The sequence below is a fragment of the Castor canadensis genome, chromosome 17 (assembly GCF_047511655.1).
Source record: "Castor canadensis chromosome 17, mCasCan1.hap1v2, whole genome shotgun sequence".
NCBI classification, from domain to species: domain Eukaryota; kingdom Metazoa; phylum Chordata; class Mammalia; order Rodentia; family Castoridae; genus Castor; species Castor canadensis.
This window is the reverse complement of record NC_133402.1, coordinates 22,887,204-22,912,896: the sequence shown is the minus strand read 5'-3', so window position 1 is coordinate 22,912,896 and position 25,693 is coordinate 22,887,204. Positions and strand designations below refer to the sequence as shown.

The following is a 25,693-nucleotide window of genomic DNA, read 5'->3' as shown; positions in this document are numbered from 1 at the left end:
AAATTTTAAAAAAACAAAAAACCTCCAAATTCAAATGCAGTGAAGTCTCATTCTCCAATCCTGGAGATGGTGCCTCAGATGTTGTTCTGTAGTTGTCTCATCAAAGGGGACACATAAAGAAGAACAAAACTACACACACCCACACAAGAAAAACCCCACCAAGTGTCCCAAGTTCAAATGCAATACAGTTTCAGTAAGTTTTTCAGCTTGCAGGTGTAATTCCGTTGTTCTCTCATCAAAGGTAGGGAGACAAAGAAAAAAAAAAGTCTGGAGACAGTTCTGAGAATGGTATCTGCAACTGTGGCTTGCCTGCCTGTTGCTGTCAGCCTGCTGTTGCTGGAGGCATTATTTATGCAGATCTCTGGGGTGAGCTTAGCACTCACCTGGCCCTGCAGGCTTTGTTTGCTCAGATTTCTCCTGTGCGTGAGCCTCTGCTACAAGCTTTCCCCTTTCCAAGTACTGGGAAAGGTGACAGTGCACCCACGTTCTTAGGCCTGTGTGTTTATTTACAGTTCATGTGGGAGGTGGGTCTTCCCCCCTCTCCTGTGCAGTTCTCCTCCCACCTCCGCTTTCACAAGCTTTCCTGCTCCTGATTACTGGGTGGTGCTGCTGCTCCTGCCAGCCACCATGTTTGTTTACAGCTCACGTGGGAAGTGGGTCTTCCCTCCTCTCCTGTGGAGTTTTCCTCCCTCTGCCACTCTCACAAGCTTTCCTGCTCCTGGTTGCTGGGCGCATGCCCCCGCTCCCGCCAGAGGCTCTCCAGCCTGCCTGGCTTGTTTATTTACAGTCCCAGAAAGGATTCCCTTCCCCCAATCTTCGGTACTCAGTGTGCCCCACCCTCTTTCCTGCGTGTCTTATTTGTTCTTATTGCTTATTACTGAGTTTCTCTTTTTTTCCCCTGGTGGAGGTCAGTCTGTCCAGGGGGCTATGCTGCTCTGGCCCAGGCTTATCTGTGGGAGTACCGCGGTACTGCCAAGCTCACCTGGTCCGCGTCTTCCCAAGCCATCTGGGTGCAGGCGACTGGCGGCCCGGGGGCCCTCCTGGTTTCTCCATTTAACGTGAAGTGGAGATTTTCTGCGCTGGCTGGAGGTGTGGAGGGGTCAAAGTTATGCCTTTCCTCAGTGATTATGACTGCAAAATGTGTCTCCAGCGTCTCCAAGATTTAACTTTAGGAGGCTCACTTTCTGCTTCCTCCCTCTAGCCACCATCTTTTAATCCCTCCTCTTTAATGGCTTTTAAATCTGTTACATTTCTTAGCTTCTGTAGCATCTGTAATGATAACCACTCTTATTAGGTTGGTTATTTTGTGCCTTCCTTTCTTCTCAGTTTTGTCAGGGTTTGTTATGTTTTTAAAAACCAACATTTGACTTTTGTTGATTTTCTGTATTGTGTTTATATCTTGCCACCTTGTTATGAAAATTTTCAAACATAAGAGTTGAATACAATGAACACCCATATATCTACAACCTAGATTCTAAAATTATCTTACTCTATTTGCTATATATCTGTTAGTCTCCCTATTCTGCTAGCCATCCAACAATCATATTTTTCTGAGCATTACAAAGTAAGTTTCAAATATTACATTGCATTCACCTCCAAACACTTTGGCAGGCTCATCATCAGTTACAGTTTACATTGTACCATAAGACTTTTTAAATTTATGCTTTTATCTTTGTTTTATCCCTTCTACATTTTCTGCTTTAAATGTCTGTCTTTATTACCTTCTTAAAATGTGTACTTATCTCATGGGTTTTCATCATTTGTTCTTTTCTCCTATTTGTATTTAAACATATAAATACCTATAGAATGGCATTTTCATTATTATGTAGTTCCAAGCAATTGCCAGTTTCCATTGTGATTTCTTCTCTGATCTGTAGCTTATGTAGAGGTATGGTCCTTATCTGAACTTTCTGCTTTTCCCACATTATCTTTTTATTGATTCCTAGCCTAGTAGCCTGTAGATAAAAAAGTACTTTGTGAATTTCAGTCCTCTGAAACATGTAAATATCTGCTTTATAGCATCGTATTTTAGGAAAAAATTTCATTCTAAAAAAAGTGAATATTCTTTAGTTTTTATATAGAATTCCATATATGTCAAGTAAGACAGCTTTGCTAATCATGTTCTACATGTAGTCTATAATTTAACTGACTTTTAATTTGTTTATTTTGTTACATTGAAAGTACATTTTTTTAAAAGGTCCGTGTCTGGGGAACGGATATTCTCTGTTTCCTGGCTACCATGTGATTTGTTCCTACCATTCCCTCCCTGCCATGATAGAATGAAACTTCTGAAATCCTCCCTTAAGGTGTTTCTCTCAGGTATTTTGTAGCTGTGATGGAGGCATAGGTAATTATTTTCTGAATGGATTTCAGTTGCCCAGGAAATAAGCAAGAATTGACAAGTGGACTGCATCAAATTAAAAAATGTTTGACACATTAAAAGAAACAATTATCAGAATCAAGAGATATCCCACAGAAGGAGAAAAAAATCTGATAAAGGATTCATATCCAGAATATACAAAGAACTCAAAAAATTAAAACACCCACAGTGTAAATAATCTAATAATAATTGAGCAGATGAATTGAACAAATAGCTAATAAATACATAAAGAAATGTTCAATACCATTAGCTATAAGGGAAATGCAAATCAAAACTACACTAAGATTCTGTCTCACTCCAGTCAGAATGGCAATCATCAAGAAAAAGAACAACAAATTATGGCAAGAATGCCAGGGAGAACTCCTGGGGATATACCCAAAGTAATGCAGCACAGGTTACTCCAGAGGCACCTGCACACCCATGTTTATTGCAGCACTATTCACAATAGCCAAGTTATGGAAACAGCCAAGATGCCCCACTATTGATGAATGAATCAAGGAAATGTGATATTTATACACAATGGAATTTTACTCAGCCATGAAGAAGAATGGAATCTTATCATTTGCAAGTAAATGGATGGAACTGGAGAGCATCATTCTGAGCAAGGTTAGCCAGGCTCAGAAGACCAAAAATCATATCTCCCTCATATGTGGACTTCAGATCTAGGGCAAATGCAGCAGTGTTGTTGGACTTGGATAGCATGACTAGGGGAGAGCATATAAGGGAGATATAGGAATAGGTTGAAAACCCAAAACATGAAAGCATGTCTGCACTCCAGAGGAACTAATACAGAAACCTTAAAGTGACAGAGATCAACATGAGAAAGGGGATCAGGAGCCAGTGTAAATATCAGTTAGAGATGAATCAACTTGGTTTGTAACACATGGGTACATGAAACTATGTTAGGAATCTCTCTGTATAGCTATCCTTACTAGCAAAAACACTGTCTTCCTTATTATGCTGTGTCTTTTCTTCAACAAAATTAGTGATAAGGGCAGAACAGGACCCGCCTGGAAATGAGAGGGTGGGGGAGGGGGGCAGGGTAGAGAAATGACCCAAACAATGTATGCACATGTGAATAAATGAATAATAAAAAAAAGAATGCCAGGGAGGAACTTTCATAAACTGTTAGTGGGATGTAAACTAGTGAAACCACAGGGAAATCAGTTTGGAGCTTCCTCAAAAAGCTAAAAATAGACCTACCATATGACTCTACTGTACTATCAACATACGAGAGATATAAATCAACATACAAGAGGGATACCTACATGCCCATGTTTATTGCAGCTCTGTTCATAATTGCCAAGTTGTGGAATCCTTCAAGGTGCCCAACAACCAGTGAATGGATGAAGAAAATTATACATACATAGCACATATTATTCAGACAAAAATGAAATTATATTAATTGCAGGAAAATTAATAGAACTGGAGATCATGAAGGGCAAGATTAGCCAAGTTTAAAAAGCCAAATATCACATTTTCACTTATTTGTGAAATGCAGACCTAACATGATGATGATGTCAATAATAATAGTGGGACATGAATGTAAAAGGGGGAGTGTCTGGGGGGATCAACAGAGAAGGAAGAAGAAAGGAAAGGGTACTGAAGGGAAAATAGGAAGACAGCATAATGAAACCCACCAAACACTGTAGACGGGGTAAGAGAATGTAATGGAGCAGGTGAACTTGTTCAAAGCACACTGTATACATCTATGGAGTTATCACAACAAAACCTCCTCATAATATCAATGTATGTTAATTAAAAATAAATTTTTTAAAGTTTAAAAGTTAAAAAAAAAGTCTGGCCTCATTAGGCAGAGCTGTGGAATTTTTCATTCTTAACGTTCTGCCTCTATTCCTGGGCAGATGCTCAGTGCCAGTGCACCAGAACTGGAAATGAACATACCAGCACACTTCTCCCACAGTGACCACCCCTATTTTATGAGTGAACATGAGAACCTGGCAACCCCTGGTTCTTTTTTAGTTTGCCCCTCCTGACATGTAACAACCACCCTACCAACAAGCTGTACATAAGTAATTAACACCCTACTAGTCTCAGCCTACTGAACCTATGGTAACTTCTTCCTCATAAATGGGGCCCTGGATAGGATGAAGAAATGCTAGGCCTTGCATTTATTTCTGCCTAGAATAGAACCTCTTCATCATGGAGTTTAGGGAATGAGAGATGCCAACACCCTTCCTCTCATCGGGTAACACCATAGTCCTAGATTGGGCCCACCCAGAGAATGGATTTTTTAAAACTGACACTTCTTACAATTATCACCATCAGGGCCTGAATAGAGTCTATTTTTTCTGCTGTGTTTACCACTGTAAACACTGCGGAACTAGCAGGTGGCTTGCAACTTTGCAGAGCTAGCAGAAAGTTGCTATACCAGACACAGTAATCCCAGGAAAAAAAGCCAAGCTGGCCCCAACAGTGCAAGCATGTAACATGACACATAGTAAATGTACAATAAATATTGTAACAATAGATAGATACATTCATCCATCAGCACTTGGAATGAGTGCTATACTGTAAGTATGAAAACATTGACACGTTCTAGTGATTTTATATTTTTATAATTTGTTGTCATGATAGTGATTTATTTATTATGTTTAATACGCTAAGAATTTTATTGAAAAAAAGTCCTGAAAGCATTATGCCATCTTTACCTGGCAAAATGGAACTATATTCTGCTGGTAATTATCTATTTCCCAGTGTCTATACATACCAGAGCCTCATTAGATATGAAGAAAATTGATAGAAAAAGTCAGGAATGATACTTTGTTTTTTTCAAAAAAATAATTTTTCTTATCAATTTTTGAGGCCATTGCAAGAGAAAAGTAGGAGAAAGAAGTAATCATTATTTGTTGTTCACATTATTAAGTAACTTAACATTAAAAACTTTCCTCCAAGCCTGGAGTTGAATACACACCCTTTGTAGAAGAATGGATTTGTTGACATTCAACCAGTTAGCAGTACTCCTCTGGAAAAATTTCACCCTGAAGGTAGGTGAAAGCATCCATGGGAATGTCCACAAGTGCACATTTGTTGCATTTCACCTGTGTATGTGTATTCACTTTTGAAAATTTAATTTCAGAGCTGTGGGTAGCTCTTCCAAATGTATAAAAGTCAATAAATCTGTACTATAGAATGACCTATAAGAAAGTGGGAGAATGGGAAGGGTGGTATGAGATGCTCCAGGAAGTACTGCAGACTCCTGGCCCTTTAGCTGTCTTAGAAATAGAAACCAACCACCAGAAGATAGTTCCCAGACAAGGTATTTATTAAAGACTTCTGCTTCATAGAAAAAGGAAAGCAGCACAGGAGAGAGTCTCTAGCTACTTCCCTAGATTAGTGAGGGGAACTACTTTTAAGGAAATTAAGGCAAGAAAAGATTGATATTTATTGTGGTGAGGGAATTCCCTCTTCTGGGAATAGGTGAGACCTAGGAACTTGGACGCCACATCTTTTCCCTCTTTTCTTATGATCTGATTTCTGGACATGGTAATTAGTAGGTGTTTTTGGCTTTGAAGGAAAGAGAATAGGCAAGTCTGAGTCAAATTAACTCTGTATTATAGTTTTAGACAAAATATTTCATAAATGATCAACATGTCTACATGCAGAGCTGAGTAGAATATGATCCAAAGGTTAGGGAAGCAAAGGAAACAGGCACAATATGAGGGCAGAGATGTCAAGCCTTTTCATCTCATTACAGTCACCTATCAAATATTTGCAGGTCCAAATGAAAAGCCAGTGCTTTAAGCAAAATAAGTTCTGCAAAGTAGAATCTAGGCAACTGTTACTGTAATTCTCATATTAGAGGTGTTATCTGCAGCAAAGCTGGTGGGAAACTAATAATGTATTGCCCAGCTGTGTGACCTCCCAAATTAGCAGTTTTAAAGTCAACCAAGAGCAAGTAAAGCTATAAGAGTTTATTTAGGTTTTCTTTGTTAAGAATTCTGCCCTGCCCCCCCCCCACACACATTTATTCCTTAATCTTGAGGGATTTAGGATCTATTACAGGACATTATGTGACCATCTTGAATCCCACCAGTTTTAGTTGGTCTAGTCACAAGGGGCTTCTGGTCTGTAAACATCCAGATCTTGTGGCTTAATCTGTTATCAAAGCTGTTGAAAGAGAACCACCATGATTTTAATGAGGAACAGGTTAAGTTCCAGGAGTTTGCTTGACTTTTGCCTTTTATGGTTGTCTCCCACAGTCTCCCAAAATATGAGTCAACCATCATCAAGTTTATTTTGGGGGACAATTAAGGAAAAAGCATCATCCTGGCTTTTGTGATGTACCTGGTTTCTGTGGTTGATAAGATTGTTTGGGAGAGAGGGAGTAGGGAAGAACACATACAATATTTTTAATGGGTCATACATTAAGACCCTGGGAGTGCATTGCACTTTGTCCCATTTTGGTCCTTGACTATCTTAGAAGCACTGACTCTTTGAGAGTAAAGTTGACAGAAGTAAAATATGATAAAACTTAATTTGCATTGAATGCATACTCTTAAGTTAATTACCACCATCTTTTTTTGCTTTTGTAGAAAAGAAACTTCACTAATTCAATATTGGAAGTCTTCGGGCCATTGGCATTTGCAATAGTGCTTCTGATTTTCCGTGCACTTATTGATATAAAGGTTGTTGGGCCTTATAATTTCACTTCTCAAAACATCAATACCCTGCCTTCTTTCCTCAAAAATTCCAGTGAATGGGAATTGGCTTACGCACCTTCTGGTATGAGTGTGTTTAGAGAAATCATCGAGAATGTGAAGAAGAATCTAAACATCAGTATGAAAGGTTAGACATTAAGGTTTTCTGTAAAACGCTCCAGTTTTTAGAGGAGTAAAACAATGTTGAAAAAGAATAAAGTTAGGGGAATCATACTTCTCATTTTTAAGACATACAATATGACTATAACAATTAGGGCAATTTGGTATTGATACAGGGTAAACACACAGGTCAATGAAACAGAACAGAGAACCCAAAAGCAAACCTACACTAGTCTACCAGAATAGTTTTGACAGTGATGCAAAGGAATTCAGTGAAACCATTTCAAAAAATGGTGCTGGAACAATTGGACACTAATAGCTAAAACAATTAAAACTCATACCTTATGCAAAAAGCATCACAAAATGGATCATAGATATAGATGTTAAGTGAGAAAACATTTAGGAAAGAGCATGATAGAAAATCTTTACAACTTAGAGTTAGTTGAAGAGTCCATGTATGACACCAAGTTCATGATCTATAAAATGTAAAATGGGGGTAACCTGGAAGTTCTGATAGTATTTGTGGTTGCTCTTGAGGTTAAAATATTTATACTCAGTATTTTATGGTCTACTTAAAATATTTTGCCACATTATTATAATGTCAAACAGTATGTCTTTTTACATTTTCCTTTCTTATGCTATAGTTTTTATTTCTATGTAAGTTAAAAACTTCACCAAAAAATCTTGTATCTCAGAGACACATTTTAAAGAATTTAAGGGAAAAAATTAACCCATATATTTACCACAGTTCTTCCTTCATTCCTCAAGTTCCAGATATTCTACTAGTATAATTTTCCTTCTTTCTAAAGACCTTCCTTTACCTATTCTTCAAAGCAGGTCTACTGGCTATGAGTTACCTCTATTTGCCTGAGAATGTGTGTGCTTCAGCTTCATTCTTGAAGAATATTTTCACTGAGCATAGAATTCTGGGTTAATAACCTTTTCTTTCAGTATTTGAAAAATTCATCTTAGCCCCCTCATTTCTAAAAAGAAGGATACAGTTATTTGAATCTTTGTTTCCCCCTAAGTAATGTGTCATTCCTTCTATGGCTTCTTTCAAGATATTTTTGTCTTTAGTTTTCAGAAGTTTGATTATAATGTTTGATTATAACTGTGAATTTCTTTCTGTTTATTCTGTTTGGGGGCTCATCATACCTTTTGAATCTTCAATTTTCTATCTTCATTACGTTTTTGTTTTTTGGCAGTACTGGGGTTTGAATTCAGTACCTCATGCTTGCTAGGCATGCACTTTACCAATTAAGCCACTCCACTAGCCCTTTTTTGGATGGGTATTTTTTGAGATAGGGTCTTGTGAACTATTTGTCTGGGCTGGCTTCAACCCATGAGCCTCCTGACCTCTACCTCCTGAGTATGTAGGATTACAGGTGTGTGCCATCAGCACCTGGCTTCAATAAGTTTTGAGAATTGAAAAATTATTTCTTGAAATTTTTCTTGCAACATTGCTTTTCCTCCTCCTCTGGGACTGTGATGACACAGATGCTGACAATTTTGCATTGCTCCACAGGTCTCTGAGATTCTGGTTAGCTTTTTTTCAATCTGCTACTCAGACGTTACTGGGTCCACTGATCCTTCCTTTGTTAATCTTTATATTGCTGTGAAGCTTGAACTCTTTACTTTCTTTGGAAACAGCTTTACTGAAGTATATTGTGCATACCTAATGCACCATCTACCCATTTAAAGTATGCAATTTAATTGCTTCTAGTATATTCCACGTGTCAAGCACTACCACAATCAATTTTAGATCATTTTTATCACCGACCAAAGAAACCAGTACTCATTAGCCATGAACCAACCTCCCATCTCTACTGCATTTGGGAAACACATACTTTTTGTCTCTATAGATTTGCCTACTATAAATAGAAAGAAACATACAATACAATCTTTTGTTACTGACCTGTTTCATTTAAAGTTTTCAAGATTCATACTTTACTACATTGCTGAATAATACCATTGTGTGAATATGAAGCATTCGGTTGACACAGCCATCATCAGTTGATGCATATTTTGAGTGGTTTTCACATTTTGAATATTATAAGCAATGCTGCTGTAAAAATTGGCTACCAGTTTTGTGTGGGCATATGTTTTGATTTCTTATGTGTCCCTAAGAATGGAATGAATAAGTAGTATGATATATTTAACTTTTTGAGAGAATGATAGACTATTATCCAAAGTTGCTATACCTTTTACTCTTCCATCATCATTGTTTGAAGTTTCCTATTTCTATGTATCCTCACAAACACTTCTTGTCATGTCTTTTTTAAAATGTAACTATATCTGTGTGTGTATGAAGTAGTGTCTCATTGTGATTTTGATTTGCATTTCCCTGATGAGTGGAGACTTGCGTTTGTATGTCTTTTTAAACTATTATTTTAAATTTCGCTAAAATATTTTTAAATGCCTACATTGCTTTGTATCCCAATTATCCATTAGGTAGTCATGATGCTAATATTTGAGAAAATGTTTTGAATTTTACAATATTTTGGTAGGCTTTGCCTATTTACGGTAGTACCCACTTCTCAAAATAGGAGGTATTATTAGATGTTTAAAGAGACATTTTTGTCTTTCTGTAGTTCAAGGCTTTTCTTCAGAAGCTGAATTTGAGAAGTACATTCTGTATGATTCTAATCCTCACAATCTACTGACTGCCATTGTTTTCGACTTTGACTTCAAAAGCAGAAATGATCCTCTGCCACTTCAGGTAAGGAAATTTTAAGAGTTTTCTAAAGAAATGGTGTTCACATAATAAAACTTTCACCTTTTAGGACTGTATTGAATTAGATATTACTGACCCTGTTTAATAAATGAAATAATTAACTTTCCCAAGATCATACTACTATGCAATATAACAAAATATAAATCCAGATGTGGGTAATTTTAGTGCCACTCTTTTTTTATATTCATATGTGCATACAATACTTCTGTCATTTCTCCCCCCTGCCCCCACCCCCTCCCTTTCCACCCACTCTGCCCCCTCCCTCTCCCCCCCAACCCCTCAATACCCGGCAGAGACTATTTTGCCCTTATCTCTAATTTTGTTGTAGAGAGAGTATAAGCAATAATAGGAAGGAACAAGGGTTTTGGCTAGTTGAGATAAGGATAGCTGTACAGGGAGTTGACTTGCATTGATTTCCTGTGCGTGGGTGTTACCTTCTAGGTTAATTCTTTTTGATCTAACCTTTTCTCTAGTTCCTGGTCCCCTTCTCCTATTGGCCTCAGTTGCTTTTAAGGTATCTGCTTTAGTTTCTCTACGTTGAGGGCAACAAATGCTAGCTAATTTTTTTAGGTATCTTACCTATCCTCACACATCCCTTGTGTGCTCTCGCTTTTATCATGTGCTCAAAGTCCAAGCCCCTTGTTGTGTTTGCCCTTGATCTAATGTCCACATATGAGGGAGAACATATGATTTTTGGTCTTTTGGCCAGGCTAATGTCACTCAGAATGATGTTCTCCAATTCCATCCATTTACGAGTGAATGATAACATTTTGTTCTTCTTCATGGCTGCATAAAATTCCATTGTGTATAGATACCACATTTTCTTAGTCCATTCGTCAGTGGTGGGGCATCTTTGCTGTTTCCATAACTTGGCTATTGTGAATAGTGCCGCAATAAACATGGGTGTGCAGGTGCCTCTGGAGTAACCTGAGTCACAGTCTTTTGGGTATATCCCCAAGAGTGGTATTGCTGAATCAAATGGTAGATCAATGTTTAGCTTGTTAAGTAGCCTCCAAATTTTATCCAGACTGATAGTACTACTTTACATTCCCACCAACAGTGTAAGAGGGTTCCTTTTTCGCCACATCCTTGCCAACACCTGTTGTTTGTGGTATTGCTAACAATGGCTATTCTAACAGGGGTGAGGTGGAATCTTAGTGTGGTTTTAATTTGCATTTCCTTTATTGCTAGAGATGGTGAGCATTTTTTCATGTGTTTTCTGGCCATTTGAATTTCTTCTTTTGAGAAAGTTCTGTTTAGTTCACGTGCCCATTTCTTTATTGGTTCATTAGTTTTGTGAGAATTTAGTTTTTTAAGTTCCCTATGTATTCTGGTTATCAATCCTTTGTCTGATGTGTAGCTGGCAAATATTTTCTCCCACTCTGTGGGTGTTCTCTTCAGTTAGAGACATTTCTTTTGATGAGCAGAAGCTTCTTAGTTTTGTGAAGTCCCATTTATCTATGCTGTCTTTTAGGGTTCTGTTGAGAAAGTTCTTGCCTATACCTACTAATTCCAGAGTATTTCCTACTCTTTCCTGTATCAACTTTAGAGTTTGGGGTCTGATATTAAGATCCTTGATCCATTTTGAGTTAATATTGGCATATGGTGATATACATGGATCTAGTTTCAGTTTTTTGCAGACTGCTAACCAGTTTTCCCAGCAGTTTTTGTTGAAGAGGCTGCTATTTCTCCATCGTAAATTTTTAGCTCCTTTGTCAAAGACAAATTGGTTATAGTTGTGTGGCTTCATATCTGGGTCCTCTATTCTGTCCACTGGTCTTCATGTCTGTTTTTGTGCCAGTACCATGCTGTTTTTATTGTTATTGCTTTGTAATATAGTTTGAAGTCAGGTATCGTGATACCTCCTGCATTGTTCTTTTGACTGAGTATTGCCTTGGCTATTTGTGGCTTCCTGTGTTTCCATATAAATTTCACGGTAGATTTTCGATCTCTTTAATGAATGTCATTGGAATTTTGATGGGAATTGCATTAAACATGTAGAGTACTTTTGGGAGTATAGACTTTTTTACTATGTTGATTCTACCAATCCATGAGCATGGGAGATCTCTCCACTTTCTATAGTCTTCCTCAATCTGTTTCTTCAGAAGTGTATAGTTTTCCTTGTAGAGGTCATTCACATCTTTTGTTAGGTTTACATCTAGGTATTTGATTTTTTTTGAGGTTATTGTAAATGGAATTGTTTTCATGTATTCTTTTTCAGTTTGTTCAGTATTAGTGCATAGAAATGCTAATGATTTTTCTATTGATTTTATATCCTGCTACCTTGCTGTAGCTATTGATGATGTCTAGAAGCTTCTGAGTAGACTTTTTTGGATTTTAAGGTATAGGTCATGTCATCTGCAAATAGGGATATTTTGACAGTTTCTTTACCTATTTGTATTCCTTTTATTCCTTCTTCTTGCCTAATTGCTGTGGCTAGGAATTCCAGTACTATGTTGAATAGGATTGGAGATAGTGGGCATCCTTGTCTAGTTCCTGATTTTAAAGGGAATGGTTTCAGTTTTTCTCCGTTAAGTATAATGCTGGCTGTAGGTTTGTCATATATAGCTTTTATAATGTTGAGGTACTTTCCTTCTATTCCTAGTTTTCTTAGAGCTTTGATCATGAAATGGTGTTGGATCTTATCAAAGGCTTTTTCTGCATCTATTGAGATGATCAAGTGGTTTTTGTCTTTGCCTCTGTTAATGTGGTTTATTACGTTTATTGATTTTTGTATACTGAACCACTCCTGCATTCCTGGGAAGAACCTGCTTGGTCGTAGTGAATAATCTTTTTGATGTGTTGTTGAATTGGGCTTGCCATTATTTTGTGGAGGATTTTTGTCTCAATGTTCATTAAGGAGATTGGCCTATAGTTCTCCTTTTTGGAGGTGTCTTTCCCTGGTTTTGTGATAAGTGTAATACTGGCTTCATAAAATGTGCAAGGCAGTTTTCCTTCCCTTTCTATTTCGTGGAACAGTTTAAGGAGGGTTAGTATCAGTTCTTCTTTAAAGTCTATAGAATTCAGCAGAGAATCCATCAGGTCCTGGACTTTTCTTTTTGGGGAGACTCTTGATTGCTGCTTCAATTTCATTTTATGTTATAGATCTATTCAGGTGATTAATTTCCTCTTGGTTCAGTTTTGGATGATCATGTGTATCTAGAAATCTGTCCATTTCTTTAAGATTTTCATATTTATTTGAATATAGGTTCTCAAAGTAATCTCTGATGATTTGCTGGACTGCCATGGTGTTTGTTGTTATCTTCCCTTTTGCATTCCTGATTCTACTAATTTGGATTTTTTCTCTCCTCATTTTAGTCAGGTTTGTTAAGGGTCTGTCGATCTTGTTTATTTTTTCAAAGAGACAACCTTTTGTTTCATTAATTCTTTGTATGGTTTTTTTTGGTTTCTATTTCATTGATTTCAGCTCACATATTATTATTTCTCTCCTATTTGTTTTGGGATTTGCTTGTTCTTGTTTTTCTAGGAGTTTGAGATGTATCATTAGGTCATTGATTTGGGATCTTTCAGTCTTTTTAATATATGCACTCATGGCTATAAACTTTCCTCTCAGGACTGCCTTTGCTGTGTCCTACATGTTCCGGTAGTTGTGTTTTCATTTTCATTGACTTCCAGGAACTTTTTAACTTCCTCTTTTATTTCATCAATGACCCATTGTTCATTAAGTAATGAGTTATTTAGTTTACAGCTGTTTGCATGTTTTTTGTCTTTTCTTTTGTTGTTGAGTTCTAGTTTTATTGCACGGTGATCAGGTAGTATGCACGATATAATTTCTATTTTCTTATATTTGCTGAGGCTTGCTTTGTGCCCTAGGATATGATCTATTTTGGAGAAGGTTCCATGTGCTACTGAGAAGAATGTATATTGTGTAGAAGTTGGATGAAATGTTCTGTAGACATCAAGTAGGTCCATTTGATCTATTGTGTATTTTAGCTCTTGGATTTCTTTATTGATTTTTTGTTTGGATGACCTATCTATTAATGATAATGGGGTGTTTTAGTCTCCCACAACCACTGTGTTGAAGTTAATATATGCTTGTAGGTCCTTCAGGGTATGTTTGATGAAATTGGGTGCGTTGACATTGGGTGCATATAGGTTGATAATTGTTATTTCCTTTTGGTCTATTTCCCCTTTATTAGTATGGAATGTCCTTCTTTATCTCATTTGATCAATGTAGGTTTAAAGTCTACTTTGTCCGGGATAAGCATTACTACTCCTGCCTGTTTTCGGGGGCCATTGTCTTGGTAAATCTTTTTCCAGCCTTTCATCCTTAGCCTATGCTTATTTCTGTCGGTGAGATGGGTCTCCTGTAAGCAACAAATTGTTGGATCTTCCTTTTTAATCCAGTTCATCAAACAGTGCCTTTTGAATGGGGAATTAAGTCCATTAACATTAAGTGCACAGGTCTTGAGTTGTTTAATTAATAGTTCTTCAGTTTTTCCTTTAATTACCATTTCATCTTTGAGTTCTGAGATTCTGTCTTCTGTTTGTTCTATTCTGCTGAATTGTCCTTTGGTTTTGTTTTGCAATTCTGTTTCATTCTTTTTTCTGAGGTTTTCCATATCCTGGGTCCTTTCCTCTTTAATGTTGTCTGTTTTTGTCCTGAGTTCATTTATCTCTTTATTAATCCTGTTCTCTCTTTCACTTTGGTGTTTATACAGTGCTTCTATGGTTTCTTTTATTTCTTCTTGTGCTTTTTCAAATTCTGTGTTTTTGTTGTGTTGGAATTTCTTGAATGTCTCCTGTACATTTTGGTTGACCATATCCAGTATCATCTCTATAAAATTCTTATTGAGTACCTGTAGTATGTCTTCTTTTAAATTATTCTTGTGGGCTTCATTGGGTTCTTTGTCATAGTTTATCTTCATTTTGTTGGAGTCTGAATCTGAGTATCTGTTTTCTTCATTTCCTTCTGGTTCCTGTACTAATTTTTTGCTGTGGGGAAACTGGTTTCCCTGTTTTTTCTGTCTTCCCGTCATTGCCCTTGGTGTTGATATTGTCCCTGTACTGTGTGCAATTAAGTATTTTCTAGCTTGTAATAATAGCACTGGTGATATTTAGAATGGAAGGGTGAGAGGAGATGGAAAGCAAAGAAGTTAAAGGAAAAGGGAAAAACAAATAGTCAAGTAGAAAAAAACAAAACAAAGAAACAAAGAAAAAAAGTTTCAAAGATATAAACAGGGAGAGACAGTGTACTAATCAACCGTAAGCTGAAAAGGCATTAGAGAGACAGAGAGAGGATTGAAAATAAAAAATAAAGATAAGAATAAAAATAAAAAATAAGTAAATGAAACAAAAAAATATAAAATAAAAACAGAAAAAAAAAACCCTCCAAGTGCAAATGCAATGAAGTTTCAGTCTTAATAATTTTGGTGTTTGTCCCTCAGCCTCCAGTCCTGGAGATGGTGCCTCAGATGTTGTTCTGTGTTGTTTCATCAAAGGGGAAACATAAAGTAGAACAAAACTGCACAAAACAAAACAAAAAAAACCCACAATGTGTCCCAAGTTCAAATGCAATACAGTTCAGTAAGTTTTTCAGCATGCAGGTATAGTTTGGTTGTTTTCTCATCAAAAGTAGGGAGAGAGGGAAAAAAAAGAGTCTAGAGACAGGTCTGTGAGTGGCTATCTGAGGCTGTGGCTCACCTGCCTGCCGATGTCAGCCTGCTGTTGCTGGCGGCGTTATTTAAGCAGATCTCTGGGGTGAGCTTAGCACTCACCAGGCCCCTCAGGCTTTGTTTACTCAGAGTTCTCCTGTGTGTGATCCGCTGCTACAAGCTTTCCCCTTTCCAAGCACACTGGGGGAGGTGACATTGCACCAGCTTTCTCAGGCCTGAGTGTTTATTTACAGTTCACGTGGGAAGTGGGTCTTCCGCCCTCTCCTGTGGAGTTTTCCTCCCACTGCTGCTTTTACAAGCTTTCCTGCTCTTGATTGCCGGGCATGTGCTGCTGCTCCTGCCGGCTGGCCTGTTTGTTTACAGCTCACATGGGACGTGGGTTTTCCCCCCTCTCCTGTGTTTTCCTCCCTCCGCCATTTTTACAAGCTTTCCCACTTCTGGTTGCTGGGTGTGCGCCACCGCTCCCGCCCTCTCCAGCCAGGCCCGGCTTGTTTATTTACAGTTCCGGGAGGGATTCCTCTTCCCCCCTCTTCAGCGCTCAGGGTGCCCCACCCTCATTGCTACGTGTCTTTATTTTTCTTATTGTTTATTACTCAGTTTCTCTTTTTTCCCTGGGTGGGGGTCGGTCTGTCCAGGGGGCTATGCTGATCTGGCCCTGGGTTTTCTTTGGAAGTACTGCATACCGCTTATCTCACCTTGTCTGCATCTTCCCAAGCCCTCTGGGCATGGGTGTCTGGTGGCCCGGGGGCCCTCCTGGTTTCTCCGTTTAACGTGAAGTGGAGATTCTCTGCTCAGGCTGGAGGTGTGGAGGGGTCAAAGTTTTGCCTGTTCTTGGTGGCCTTGCCTGCAAGGTGTGTCTCCAGCGTCTCTCCAAGATTTCACTTTAGGAGGCACGCTTTCTGCTTCCTCCCTCCTGCCGCCATCTTGGAATCTCCTCCTTGCATCTACTTTTAAGTCACTGCATCATAATAAGAGAAGAACAGTACCTTCCACACATCAGACTTCAGGTTCACAAGAAACTTTGATGAATTAATGCAGTACTTCCAGTTCTATAAAATGTAGTAAAAGAAATAAGCTGTAAAGCAGATGCATCTTTATTAGCAGACAACTGAATATCAATGAAAGACAAAATTTAATTCCTGTTATAAATCTCTAGCTGCAGGACCAAGGAGAATCTGAATAGAGTCCACAGAGGAAATAAGAAGGACAGTACTTTAGCAGATTTTATGGCAATTTTCCTTCCCTTTCTATTTTGTGGAACACTTTAAGGCGGGTTGGTATTAGTTCTTTAAAGGTCTAATAGAATTCAGCAAAAATCCATTAGGTCCTGGAGTTTTCTTTTTCGGGACGCTCTTTATTCCTGCTTCAATTTCATTTTGTGTTATACATCTATTCTGGTAGTTAATTTCCTCTTGGTTCAATTTAGAATGGTCGTAAGTATCTAGAAATCTGTCCATTTCTTCAAGATTTTCAAATTTATTAGAATATAGGCTCTCAAAGTAGTCTCTGATGACTCCCTGCATTTCTGTTGTGTTTGTTGTTATCTCCCCTTTTGCATTTAAAATTTTACTGACTTGGGTTCTTTCTCTTCTGATTTCAGTCAGGTTTGCCAAAGGACTGTCAATTTTATTTATTTTTTCAAAGAACCAACTTTTTGTTTCATTGATTCTTTTTTTTTCTTTTATTATTCATATGTGCATATAAGGCTTGGGTCATTTCTCCCCCCTGCCCCCACCCCCTCCCTTACCACCCACTCTGCCCCCTCCCTCTCCCCCCCCACCCCCTCAATGCCCAGCAGAAACTATTTTGCCCTTATTTGTAATTTTGGTGATGAGAGAGTATAAGCAATAATAGGAAGGAACAAGGGTTTTTGCTGGTTGAGATAAGGATAGCTATACAGGGAGTTGACTCACATTGATTTCCTGTGCGTGTGTTACCTTCTAGGTTAATTCTTTTTTTTTTTTTTTGATCTAACCTTTTCTCTAGTTCCTGGTCCCCTTTTCCTATTGGCCTCAGTTGCTTTTAAGGTATCTGCTTTAGTTTCTCTGTGTTAAGGGCAACAAGTGCTAGCTAGTTTTTTAGGTGTCTTACCCATGCTCACCCCTCGCCTGTGTGCTCTCGCTTTTATCATGTGCTCAAAGTAAAATCCCATTCTTGTGTTTCCCCTTGATCTAATGTCCACATATGAGGGAGAACATATGATTTTTGGTCCTTTGGGCCAGGCTAACCTCACTCAGAATGCTGTTCTCCAATTCCATCCATTTACCAGCAAATGATAACATTTCGTTTTCTTCATGGCTACATAAAATTCCATTGTGTATAGATCCCACATTTTCTTAATCCATTCGTCAGTGGTTGGGCATCTTGGCTGTTTCCATAACTTGGCTATTGTGAATAGTGCCACAATAAACATGGGTGTGCAGGTGCCTCTGGAGTAACCTGTGTCACAGTCTATTGGGTATATCCCCAAGAATGGTATTGCTGGATCAAATGGTATATCAATGTCTAGCTTTTTAAGTAGCCTCCAAAGTTTTTTCCAGAGTGGTTGTACTAGTTTACGTTCACACCAACAGTGTAAGAGGGTTCCTTTTTCCCCGCATCCTCGCCAACACCTGTTGGTGGTGGTGTTGCTGATGACGGCTATTCTAACGGGTGAGGTGGAATCTTAGTGTGGTTTTAATTTGCATTTCCTTTATTGCTAGAGATGGTGAGCATTTTTTCATGTGTTTTTTGGCCATTTGAATTTCTTCTTTTGAGAAAGTTCTGTTTAGTTCACTTGCCCAATTCTTTATTGGTTCTTTAGTTTTGGTTGAATTTAGTTTTTTAAGTTCCCTATATATTCTAGTTATCAGTCCTTTGTCTGATGTATAGCTAGCAAATATTTTCTCCCACTCTGTGAGTGTTCTCTTCAGTTTAGAGACCATTTCTTTTGATGAACAGAAGCTTTTTAGTTTTATGAGGTCCCATTTATCTATGCTATCTCTTAGTTGCTGTGCTGCTGGGGTTTCGTTGAGAAAGTTCTTACCTATACCTACTAATTCCAGAGTATTTCCTACTCTTTCCTGTATCATCTTTAGAGTTTGTGGTCTGATATTAAGGTCCTTGATCCATTTTGAGTTAATACTGGCATAGGGTGATATACATGGATCTAGCTCCACTTTCTATGGTCTTCCTCAATCTCTTTCTTCAGAAGTGTATAGTTTTCCTTGTAGAGGTCATTCACATCCTTTGTTAGGTTTACATCTAGGTATTTGATTTTTTTTGAGGCTATTGTAAATGGAATTGTTTTCATACATTCTTGTTCAGTTTGCTCATTGTTAGTGTATAGAAATGCTAATGATTTTTCTATGTTGATTTTATATCCTGCTACCTTGCTATAGCTATTGATGATGTCTAGAAGCTTCTGAGTAGAGTTTTTTGGGTCTTTAAAGTATAGGATCATGTTATCTGCAAATAGGGATATTTTGACAGTTTCTTTACCTACTAGTATTCTTTTTATTCCTTCTCCTTGCCTAATTGCTCTGGCTAGGAATTCCAGTACTATGTTGAATAGGAGTGGAGAAAGTGGGCATCCTTGTCTGGTTCCTCATTTTAGAGGGAATGGTTTCAGTTTTTCTCCGTTAAGTATAATGCTGGCTGTAGGTTTGTCATATATAGCTTTTATGATGTTGAGGTACTTTCCTTCTATTCCTAGTTTTCTTAGAGCTTTGATCATGAAATGGTGTTGGATCTTATCAAAGGCTTTTTCTGCATCTATTGAGATGATCAAGTGGTTTTTGTCTTTGCTTCTGTTTTTTTTTTTTTTTCATTTTTCTTTTATTATTCATATGTGCATACAAGGCTTGGTTCATTTCTCCCCCCTGCCCCCACCCCCTCCCTTACCACCCACTCCACCCCCTCCCGCTCCCCCCCTCAATACCCAGCAGAAACTATTTTGCCCTTATCTCTAATTTTGTTGTACAGAGAGTATAAGCAATAATAGGAAGGAACAAGGGGTTTTGCTGGTTGAGATAAGGATAGCTATACAGGGCATTGACTCACATTGATTTCCTGTGTGTGGGTGTTACCTTCTAGGTTAATTCTTTTTGATCTAACCTTTTCTCTAGTTCCTGGTCCCCTTTTCCTATTGGCCTCAGTTGCTTTAAGGTATCTGCTTTAGTTTCTCTGCATTAATGGCAACAAATGCTAGCTAGTTTTTTAGGTGTCTTACCTATCCTCACCCCTCCCTTGTGTGCTCTCGCTTTTATCATGTGCTCATAGTCCAATCCCCTTGTTGTGTTTGCCCTTGATCTAATGTTCACATATGAGGGAGAACATACGATTTTTGGTCTTTTTAGCCAGGCTAACCTCACTCAGAATGATGTTCTCCAATTCCATCCATTTACCAGCGAATGATAACATTTCGTTCTTCTTCATGGCTGCATAAAATTCCATTGTGTATAGATACCACATTTTCTTAATCCATTCGTCAGTGCTGGGGTATCTTGGCTGTTTCCATAACTTGGCTATTGTGAATAGTGCCGCAATAAACATGGATGTGCAGGTGCCTCTGGAGTAACAGTCTTTTGGGTATATCCCCAAGAGTGGTATTGCTGGATCAAATGGTAGATCGATGTCCAGCTTTTTAAGTAGCCTCCAAATTTTTTTCCAGAGTGGTTGTACTAGTCTACATTCCCACCAACAGTGTAAAAGGGTTCCTTTTTCCCCGCATCCTCGCCAACACCTGTTGGTGGTGGTGTTGCTGATGATGGCTATTCTAACGGGTGAGGTGGAATCTTAGTGTGGTTTTAATTTGCATTTCCTTTATTGCTAGAGATGGTGAGCATTTTTTCATGTGTTTTCTGGCCATTTGAATTTCTTCTTTTGAGAAAGTTCTGTTTAGTTCACATGCCCATTTCTTTATTGGTTCATTAGTTTTGGGAGAATTTAGTTTTTTAAGTTCCCTGTATATTCTGGTTATCAGTCCTTTGTCTGATGTATAATTGGCAAATATTTTCTCCCACTCTGTGGGTGTTCTCTTCAGTTTAGAGACCATTTCTTTTGATGAACAGAAGCTTTTTAGTTTTATGAGGTCCCATTTATCTATGCTATCTCTTAGTTGCTGTGCTGCTGGGGTTTCATTGAGAAAGTTCTTACCTATACCTACTAACTCCAGAGTATTTCCTACTCTTTCTTGTATCAACTTAAGAGTTTGGGGTCTGATATTAAGATCCTTGATCCATTTTGAGTTAATCTTGGTATAGGGTGATATACATGGATCTAGTTTCAGTTTTTTGCAGACTGCTAACCAGTTTTCCCAGCAGTTTTTGTTGAAGAGGCTGCTATTTCTCCATCGTATATTTTTAGCTCCTTTGTCAAAGATAAGTTGCACATAGTTGTGTGGCTTCATATCTGGATCCTCTATTCTGTTCCACTGGTCTTCATGTCTGTTTTTGTGCCAGTACCATGCTGTTTTTATTGTTATTGCTTTGTAATATAGTTTGAAGTCAGGTATTGTGATACCTCCTGCATTGTTCTTTTGACTGAGTATTGCCTTGGCTATTCGTGACCTCTTGTGTTTCCATATAAATTTCACAGTAGATTTTTCAATCTCTTTAATGAATGTCATTGGAATTTTGATGGGAATTGCATTAAACATGTAGATTACTTTGGGGAGTATCGACATTTTTACTATGTTGATTCTACCAATCCATGAGCATGGGAGATCTCTCTACTTTCTATAGTCTTCCTCAATCTCTTTCTTCAGAAGTGTATAGTTTTCCTTGTAGAGGTCTTTCACATCTTTTGTTAGGTTTACACCTAGGTATTTGATTTTGTTTGAGGCTATTGTAAATGGAATTGTTTTCATACATTCTTTTTCCGTTTGCTCATTGTTAGTGTATAGAAATGCTAATGATTTTTCTATGTTGATTTTATATCCTGCTACCTTGTTATAGCTATTGATGATGTCTAGAAGCTTCTGAGTAGAGTTTTTTGGGTCTTTAAGGTATAGAATCATGTCGTCTGCAAATAGGGATATTTTGACAGTTTCTTTACCTATTTGTATTCCTTTTATTCCTTCTTCTTGCCTAATTGCTCTGGCTAGGAATTCCAGTACTATGTTGAATAGGAGTGGAGATAGTGGGCATCCTTGTCTGGTTCCTGATTTTAGAGGGAACGGTTTTAATTTTTCTCCATTAAGTATAATGCTGGTTGTAGGTTTGTCATATATAGCTTTTATAATGTTGAGGAACTTTCCTTCTATTCCTAGTTTTCTTAGAGCTTTTATCATGAAATGATGTTGGATCTTATCAAAGGCTTTTTCTGCATCTATTGAGATGATCAAGTGGTTTTTGTCTTTGCTTCTGTTAATGTGGTTTATTACGTTTATTGATTTTCGTATGTTGAACCACCCCTGCATCCCTGGGATGAAGCCTACCTGGTCGTGGTGGATAATCTTTTTGATGTGTTGCTGAATTCGATTTGCCATTATTTTGTTGAGGATTTTTGCATCAATGTTCATTAAGGAGATTGGCCTATAGTTCTCCTTTTTGGAGGTGTCTTTGCCTGGTTTTGGGATAAGTGTAATAGTGGCTTCATAAAATGTGTTTGGCAGTTTTCCTTCCCTTTCTATTTCATGGAACAGTTTAAGGAGGGTTGGTATCAGTTCTTCTTTAAAGGTCTGATAGAATTCAGCAGAGAATCCATCAGGTCCTGGACTTTTCTTTTTGGGGAGACTCTTGATTGCTGCTTCAATTTCATTTTGTGTTATAGGTCTATTCAGGTGATTAATTTCCTCTTGGTTCAGTTTTGGATGATCATATGTATCTAGAAATCTGTCCATTTCTTTTTGATTTTCAAATTTCTTTGAATATAGGTTCTCAAAGTAGTCTCTGATGATTTCCTGGACTTCCATGGAGTTTGTTGTTATCTCCCCTTTTGCATTCCTGATTCTACTAATTTGGATTTTTTCTCTCCTCATTTTAGTCAGGTTTGCCAGGGGTCTATCGATCTTGTTTATTTTTTCAAAGAACCAACTTTTTGTTTCATTAATTCTTTGTATGGTTTTTTTGGTTTCTATTTCGTTGATTTCAGCTCTTATTTTTATTATTTCTCTCCTTCTATTTGTTTTTGGATTTGCTTGTTCTTGTTTTTCTAGGAGTTTGAGATGTATCATTATGTCATTGATTTGGGATCTTTCAATCTTTTTAATATATGCACTCATGGCTATAAACTTTCCTCTCAAGACTGCCTTAGCTGTGTCCCATAGGTTCCGGTAGGTTGTGTTTTCATTTTCATTGACTTCTAGGAACTTTTTAATTTCCTCTTTTATTGCATCGATGATCCATTCTTCATTAAGTAATGAGTTATTTAGTTTCCAGCTGTTTGCATGTTTTTTGTCTTTACTTTTGTTGTTGAGTTCTACTTTTACTGCATTGTGGTCAGATAGTATGCATGGTATTATTTCTATTTTCTTATATTTGCTGAGGCTTGCTTTGTGCCCTAGGATATGATCTATTTTGGAGAAGGTTCCATGGGCTGCTGAGAAGAATGTATATTGTGTAGAGGTTGGATGAAATGTTCTATAGACATCTACTTGGTCCACTTGATCTATTGCATATTTTAGATCTTGGATTTCTTTATTGAGTTTTTGTTTGGATGACCTATCTATTGATGATAATGGAGTGTTAAAGTCTCCCACAACCACTGTGTTGGCGTTTATATATGCTTTTAGGTCTTTTAGGGTATGTTTGATGAAATTGGGTGCGTTGACATTGGGTGCGTACAGATTGATGATTATTATTTCCTTTTGGTCTATTTCCCCTTTTATTAGTATGGAATGTCCTTCTTTGTCTCGTTTGATCAATGTAGGTTTGAAGTCTACTTTGTCAGAGATAAGTATTGCTACTCCTGCTTGTTTTCAGGGGCCATTAGCTTGGTAAATCTTCTTCCAGCCTTTCATCCTAAGCATATGCTTATTTCTGTCGGTGAGATGAGTCTCCTGTAAGCAACAAATTGTTGGATCTTCTTTTTTAATCCATTTTGTCAAACGGTGTCTTTTAATGGGTGAATTAAGTCCATTAACATTAAGTGTTAGTACTGATAGGTATGTGGTGATTCCTGCCATTTAGTTATCTTAGTTGTTTGAAGGTTTGATTGTGTGTACCTAACTTGATGTTACTCTCTACTGTCTTGCTTTTTCTTATCCTGTGGTTTGGTGCTGCCTGCCTTTTCATGGTTAAGTTGGGTGTCACTTTCTGTGTGCAGGATCCCTTGCAGAATCTTTTGTAATGGTGGCTTTGTGGTCACATATTGTTTTAGTTTCTGCTTATCATGGAAGACTTTTATTGCTCCATCTATTTTGAATGATAGCTTTGCTGGGTAGAGTATCCTGGGGTTGAAGTTATTTTCATTCAGTGCCCGGAAGATCTCACCCCACGCTCTTCTTTCTTTTAATGTTTCTGTTGAGAAGTCTGCTGTGATTTTGATGGGTTTACCTTTGTATGTTACTTGTTTTTTCTCTCTTGCAGCCTTCAATATTCTTTCCTTAGTTTCTGAACTTGTTGTTTTAATGATGATATGTCGTGGAGTAGTTCTATTTTGATCTGGTCTGTTTGGTGTCCTGGAGGCCTCTTGCATCTGTATGGGTATATCTTTCTCTAGATTTGGGAAATTTTCCGTTATTATTTTGTTGAATATATTACGCATTCCCTTCGCTTGCACCTCTTCTCCTTCTTCGATGCCCATGATTCTCAAGTTTGGTCTTTTGATGGAGTCGGTGAGTTCTTGCATTTTCTTTTCACAGGTCTTGAGTTGTTTAATTAATAGTTCTTCGGTTTTTCTTTAATTACCATTTCATCTTCAAGTTCTGAGATTCTGTCTTCTGTTTGTTCTATTCTGCTGGATTGGCCTTCCGTTTTGTTTTGCAGTTCTGTTTCATTCTTTTTTCTGAGGTTTTCCATATCCTGGCTGTTTTCTTTATTGTTGTCTATTTTTGTCCTGAGTTCATTTATCCATTTATTCATTGTGTTCTCTCTTTCACTTTGGTGTTTAAACAGTGCTTCTATGGTTTCCTTTATTTCTTCTTTTGCTTTTTCAAATTCTCTATTTTTATTGTCTTGGAATTTCTTGAGTGTCTCCTGTACATTTTGGTTGACCCTATCCAGTATCATCTCTATAAAATTCTCATTGAGTACTTGTAGTATGTCTTCTTTTAAATTATTCTTGTAGGCTTCATTGGGTCCTTTGGCATAGTTTATCTTCATTTTGTTGGAGTCTGGCTCTGAGTTTCTGTTCTCTTCATTCCCCTCTGGTTCCTGTACTAATTTTTTGCTGTGGGGAAACTGGTTTCCTTGTTTTTTCTGTCTTCCTGTCATTGTCCTTGGTGTTGTTACTGTCCCTGTACTGTGTGTAATTAAGTATTTTCTAGCTTGTAATAATAACAATGGTAATATTGAGAATGGAAGAGTGAGCTGAGATGGAAAGCAAGAAGTTAAAGAAAAGGGGAAAACAAATATACAGACAAGAGGGAGAAAGCAGAACAAGGTATCAGACAAGAGAGTTTCAAAGGTATAAACAGGGAGTGTTAGTGTACTAATCGACAGTAAGCTGGTCCGCGTCTTCCCAAGCCGTATGGGCGCCGGCCACTGGCGGCCCCGGGGGGCCTCCTCGGTTCTCCGTTTAACGTGAAGTGGAGATTCTCTGCGCCGGCTGGAGATGTGGAGGGGTCAAAGTTATGCCTTTTCTCGGTGATTATGCCTGCAAAGTGTGTCTCCAGCGTCTCTCCAAGATTTCACTATAGGAGGCTCGCTTTCTGCTTCCTACCTCTAGCCGCCATCTTGGAATTCCCCTCTTTGCTTCTGTTAATGTGGTTTATTATGTTTATTGATTTTCGAATGTTGAACCATCCCTGCATCCCTGTGATGAAGCCTACTTGGTCATAGTGAATAATCTTTTTGATGTGTTGTTGAATTGGGTTTGCCATTATTTTGTTGAGGATTTTTGCGTCAATGTGCATTAAGGAGATTGGCCTATAGTTCTCCTTTTGGAGGTATCTTTGCCTAGTTTTGGGATACGTGGAATACTGGCTTCTTAAAACGTGTTTGGCAGTTTTCCTTCCCTTTCTATTTCATGGAACAGTTTAAGGAGGATTGGTATCAGTTCTTCTTTAAAGGTCTGATAG

General features: G+C 37.9%; 1 protein-coding gene across 1 annotated transcript in view; it reads left to right on the top strand.

The window, feature by feature from the left end:
• The first annotated feature begins 5,293 nt into the window (after positions 1-5,293).
• LOC141418504 (phospholipid-transporting ATPase ABCA3-like) overlaps positions 5,294-25,693 on the top strand; it is a 38,696-nt gene continuing 18,296 nt past the window's right edge. Inside the window, exons 1-3 of the mRNA XM_074059287.1 lie at positions 5,294-5,388; positions 6,937-7,189; positions 9,753-9,880. Coding sequence (XP_073915388.1) covers positions 5,329-5,388; positions 6,937-7,189; positions 9,753-9,880 — 441 coding nt within the window. The 5' untranslated portion in view covers positions 5,294-5,328. The remainder of the gene's footprint in view (positions 5,389-6,936; positions 7,190-9,752; positions 9,881-25,693) is intronic.